The sequence below is a fragment of the Neophocaena asiaeorientalis genome, unplaced genomic scaffold, assembly GCF_003031525.2.
Source record: "Neophocaena asiaeorientalis asiaeorientalis breed wild unplaced genomic scaffold, Neophocaena_asiaeorientalis_V1.1 scaffold681, whole genome shotgun sequence".
NCBI classification, from domain to species: Eukaryota; Metazoa; Chordata; class Mammalia; order Artiodactyla; family Phocoenidae; genus Neophocaena; species Neophocaena asiaeorientalis.
The window spans coordinates 2236272-2241908 of NW_020172271.1; the positions used below are offsets into that span (position 1 = coordinate 2236272).

Here is a 5637-nt window from a genome sequence, read left to right on the forward strand (position 1 = left end):
GACCCGCCGGAGGGCATGGATCCCCAGTCGGGGTCATCAAAGGAACCTCAGTACAGTTTTCCTCATTCTTTGCATGGCCCATAAAGTTGGGGAGACTAGCACCCCCGAGTCTATACTATCATTGACGGTCAGAGCGGGCAAAGGGGCTGGGATGGAGATTCAAGTGTGTATATCCAGTGTAGAGAACTGATGTCCGCCCCTCTCCCCATCAGTGACTTTGAGGGGTGGGGTGGCAGCAGCGAGCCCAAGCTCACCCTCTCTTCATCCCTACAGGCTACTTGCCCCCCACAGCCGAGCTCCCTGGATTCACTCCTGCTTTGCCATCCTTGCCGTTCCTTCCTCTGCCCCCATCGCCAGTCTTGGTACCCATCAGGTCTTGCTCTGGCCTGGCTCCCCACTTCGAGGCCTGGGATGAGGGAGGTGGTCCAGAGTGGAAAGGAGATGGGATGGGAAGGATCTGATACTGCCTGCCCAAGCAGAGCATCGCTCCTTCCTCCTTCCTGTGTCTCCTCCTCATCTGTGGACCTTGCCCTTCTTATGTGTCACCTGATTGCAGAAGCCGTGCCCACCCACTTCTCACACTGGCCTTAAGACGCTTCCATTTGGCAGTGATAAAAACATCTTTTAAATTAGCAGTAGTTCTGTTGTCCATCATGTTTTTCTCATGAGCACTCATAATCCCACCCCTATATTTAACAATTATAAAGTTTGCCATCGGGCTTCCCTGGTGGCGCAGTGGTTAAGAATCCGCCTGCCAATGGAGGGGACATGGGTTCGAGCCCTGGTCCAGGAAGATCCCACGTGCGCGGAGTAACTAAGCCCGTGCACCACAACTACTGAGCCTGTGCTTTAGAGCCCACGAGCCACAACTACTGAGCCTGAGCGCCACAACTACTGAAGCCCACACACCTAGAGCCCATGCTCTGCAACAAGAGAAGCCACCGCAATGAGAAGCCTGCACACTGCAACGAAGAGTAACCCCTGCTCGCTGCAACTAGAGAAAGCCCGCACGCAGCAATGAAGACCCAGCACAGCCAAAAAAAAAAAAAAGTTTGCCATCTATCTATCTAATTTAGTTATCTATGTAACTATCTAGTTATCATCTAATATATTTATGTGTCTATATAACTAGGTATCTAGCTATTATCTATCCAATCTATCTAATCTTTGTATTTATCTACGTATATATATATCTACATATGTATGTAGAGATGTATCTATCTTGGTGTTTGGGTGCTCATATACCCACATGTATGCACACATAACACATACTGATAGTACCTCGTGGCACGTCACCCCTGAGTCCTCCAGCATGCATCTCCAAAAAATAAGGGAAATTTTCTTACATAACCACAACACCATGACCACATCTAAGAAAATGTATAAGAATTTCTTAATCTAAGAAGAGAGACATGGGGCTTCCCAGGTGGCGCAGTGGTTGAGAGTCCGCCTGCCTATGCAGGGGACATGGGTTCGTGCCCCGGTCCGGGAAGATCCCACATGCCGCGGAGCGGCTGGGCCTGTGCATCTGGAGCCTGTGCTCCGCAACGAGAGAGGCCACAACAGTGAGAGGCCCGCGTACCGCAAAAAAAAAAGAAGAGAGACATGAACTCCTTAATTGCATATGTATATATATATTTTTGCCCAACAGCACACAGAGTGGAAATGACCCTTTTTAAATTCTGCTCATCCCTTTATATGTGCTCCTGGGGCATGTTTGCTTGCTTCTTCTTGGCTGTAAGTTCCAACTCATCTCAATTTTGTCTCCCTGCAGAGAAATCACTAGGCTCCTCCTGGGAAGCCCTGGGATGTAGGGAAAAAGAGGGCTATGGGAGGAAAGGGGGACAGAGGAGATATTTGGAATGGGGGATGGGCTCATCCCTCCAAATTCTTTCCTTTTTGAAGAGCAGGGGATGGAATGATGATGGTGCAAAGCAGGGTAGGGGGGGACTGGGGGCATGTTTGTTTACTCCCATCTGTGACAGGTACAAGTGCAGAAGTTGTCCTTCAGGAAGTCTCTTTATCATCAAATACTCTAGAGCTGTGGGGCTCAGTAAATAGCCACCGACCACATATGGCTATTAAAGTGCAATTAAAATGAAATAAAACAAATAATTCAGCTCCTCAGTCACACTAGCCCCAAATCAAATGCCCAGCAGTCACATGTGCCCGAGGTTACTGTACTGGACAGTAAATTTTATAGAACATTTCCATCAGCACAGAAAGTTCTATGGGACAACACAGCTCTAGAATGAAATTCCGAGGGTAATCCAGTGAAGCCTGCCCCGCCCTGCCTTCTCTCCCTTCAAGCTGGGGACCCTGCTGGACAGACCGCTCAAGGAAATGGACGAGGTTTTGTGGGGTGACAGCATTCACAGTACAGCTGAGAATATGCCCTTCACTTCAGCAACAAAACTGACCTCAGCAATGGAAGCAGCTGTCATCCGAGGCTCCGTGGCTGAGCACCATTCAAGTGGAGGATGGATGACCACTTTCGGGGAGCAGGGCATACCTGTGTGTGTGTGTGTCCCCGGGCACATGCATGCCCGTGCATCTCAGTGTGTAGATGTATTTATGGAAAACTGAGGAAGGGGTTCTCCACTAAATGACCCCCAGCGTCTTATCTCTGAAGACTATATTCCACTCCACATCTTTGGCCTGTTCTTAATGTTCTGCAGGAAAGGAGATGCCCTGGTCTCTAGAGTTTGCAACCTTTTTAAATTGGATTAAAATGTTTACAAAATTCTTTCATATTCTTGAGGAGAAACATACTTCCAGAAACTTGACATCATTTTCCTCTATCCAAACAGAATCTCTCTCATGTTCCGGTTTCAGGTTCTCTACTCAGTGGACTTATAAACCAGGCACTGATTATGGGATGATGCAATAGGGGTCAGGCATCACTGGTATTTGAGAAACTTTTAGGAACTGTCTGGATGCCGCTTTATATAATATTGGGTTAACAATGAGAAAAATTTTCCCTTTTCCACGCCCTTTCAATTCTGATTGTGTCAAAGAGAAAATTTTCATTTTGGTCCTACGCTTTAGCCCCTCTGTAACAGTTGCTAATCTACTTTTTTAACAGAGGGAAAGGGCGTCTCTGAGCCTTGGTCAAGGAAGGGAAATCTAACTAAGATTTGAAACATCACTTTGTTTTCATTGTATTTCTTTTCATGGTCACTTTCTATTCATGGCAAGTGATTCTGGTCTTCCATTTTATGATACTGATCAAAATATCCCTTTTAAGATAAAGGTACTTAAGAGTGTATGTCAAGAAAGACATTAATAGGGTAGACGGTAGGTAAATAAAAGCCAAAGTTATGAAGACAGTGCAAGAATGACAGTCATTTTGGAAACTTTTGATGGAAAGAGCCATAGACGTTAGGGTCTACTCTAATTGAAGAATTGTGTCAGAGGTCCCAGTCATGGGCAAATCACTTCAGCTCCCTGTAAACAGTGAGGTAGGCAGTGATGGGGAAAGTACCTGTTGTGTCCAACTGATTGGATCAAAGGTAATGGTAAGGTGGGATGGTTGGTAAGCTTTGGAGGGAGGGTGGGCTATAGAGGCATAAGCTGTTATGACCATTAATAATCCTTCCCTTGTTCTAAGCCAAAAGAACATCTAGTCATATCTGGTTTCTGAATCCTTCAGGGCAAGGCTGGATCCTCATGGGATCACTGGGAAAAGTCTAGTGGTTCTGGAGGGGATGCAGAGAATCAATAGAAAAATAGGTTACCATTTGGTCTCCCCTCTTCTGGATAGAACTTGGAGTGACCGAGGTCTCAGTCGCCACCCACATCCACACCCCTACTCACAAGTCAGAGGCACACCAGGGTCTTGGGGGTGGACTTTTGTGATGTATTGTTACTCGCAACAGGTGTTTTGCTAAACTGGGTAGGAAAAGTTGTGGAACAGATATTCTTCTCATGGATCTTGACTCTGGGGTTCCTGTTCGGTTTAGTGTAGTAGTTTCTCCTGGAGGATTTGGATTTTGGTAGGTGGCATCCCATCGACCTGGGAGGCAAGTGGAAATAGAAACGTTCAGTCGGTCATTTGCTGATCTTTGGCTTTTAGGAAAAACCTGGTGAGATCCTGTGGGAAGAGAGAGAATAAAGTGATTTGTTCCATTCTTGATGAGGGATCACAAGGACAGAGGTGAGGTTAGTTTATAGGAAAAGGCAGTAGAAGTGATTTTTTAAAATCCAATGAACGGTGCAAAGTTGCATCAGAATTCACAGGGAGACTACAGCCAAGAGGTTAGGTTTACGAAGAATTCAAACTGGATCCGGAGAGACATCTGATGGAGTGAGAGTGTGCTAGGTGCCAGGCTGTTTACTAAGCATTTCACTATCATCAGCTCATGTAATACAATAATACCACGAGATAAACACTATATTGCCATTTTACCCACAAGAAGCAGACTTTGAGAGGTTCATTTGCCCAACATCAAACAACAAGTTTAACTGATAAACATCGAATTAGAACCCAGTTCTGAGTCCAGAAATGAGCTCTTAACCATTTTGATACACTGTCTACTAGAATGTTAGGCCTGGAAAGAGCCTGAGAAGTTTAGTTCGATCCAAATACTTCATGGAATAGATAAGAAAACAGGCCCAGTGGGATTTCATTGTATTTTCCCTAGGTTGCCACAGTTAAAAGTTTTGTGCAGAAAACTGGTAGAAAATGAAGGAAAAGAGTGAATGTACACGGGGATCTCTATCTAGAGGCATATGGTCATTGAACCTTCACACCACTCTATGAAGTAGATATTATTCCCATTTTACAGATAAGGAAACCAAGGCCTAGACATGTTAGAGCAATTTCCCTGGGGTTACAGAGCTAGTAAGGACCACACCTTGTTAGTTTTGGTTCCAGGTCTAATACAATATCAAAATCTGTCTCTTTCTGCAACATCCTCATAAGTTCCCAAGCCAGGAAAGCGGGGTCGATTGTGAAGGGACAAGGCTAAGAGCACTGAGGTGCCCTGAAGAGCTGTGAACAGGGAATGATGGAATGGAGGCAGCATCTTAGGAAAGTGAACTTGGGGTGGAGAAGATACCACGTGGCAATGGGCCTGGTGGCAGGGAGTGCTGCTGGGGAGCCCTTGTTGCAGTGTAGGCTCTTGGTGGAAAACTTGGAACCCCGCCGTGGCGATGGCAATGAAGGAGCAAGCACTCAAGAGGCACTGTTAAGGAAGTACCTGAATTTTCAGGGTTTGGTGAAGGGAATGTAAGGGAGGAAGGAGAGATGGTGCCGGCGTCTTGAGCCTGAGAGTTTGCGAGGACGGCAGTGCCCTAGATGGCCGTGGGGAGGGCAGGAAGAATCACTTTTGAAGGGGAGGGTGAGGAGGCTGATTTGGAGGGGATGGCAGGATGAAGTCAAGCCAACTGTCAATCAGGAAGTTGGGGGCTTCCCTGGTGGCACAGTGGTTGAGAGTCCACCTGCCGATGCAGGGGACACGGGTTCGTGCCCCAGTCTGGGAAGATCCCACATGCTGCGGGGCGGCTGGGCCCGTGAGCCATGACCGCTGAGCCTGCGCATCCGGAGCCTGTGATCCACAACGGGAGAGGCCACAACAGTGAGAGGCCCGCGTACCACAAAAAAAAAAAAAAAAAAAAAAAAAAAAAAAAAAAAAC

The 5637-nt window shown here is 46.7% G+C and overlaps 2 protein-coding genes across 2 annotated transcripts in view; one reads left to right on the forward strand and one right to left on the reverse strand.

Moving 5' to 3' along the window:
* PAX4 (paired box 4) overlaps positions 1 to 463 on the forward strand; it is a 10682-nt gene extending 10219 nt beyond the window's left edge. Inside the window, exon 10 of the mRNA XM_024763087.1 lies at positions 274 to 463. Within this exon, the coding sequence (XP_024618855.1) occupies positions 274 to 461 (188 nt within the window). The 3' untranslated portion in view covers positions 462 to 463. The remainder of the gene's footprint in view (positions 1 to 273) is intronic.
* Positions 464 to 3841: 3378 nt separating this feature from the next.
* The window catches only part of FSCN3 (fascin actin-bundling protein 3), an 8092-nt gene continuing 6296 nt past the window's right edge, over positions 3842 to 5637 (reverse strand). The window contains exon 7 of the mRNA XM_024763330.1: positions 3842 to 4015. The gene's annotated coding sequence lies outside the window, so the exon portion shown is untranslated. The remainder of the gene's footprint in view (positions 4016 to 5637) is intronic.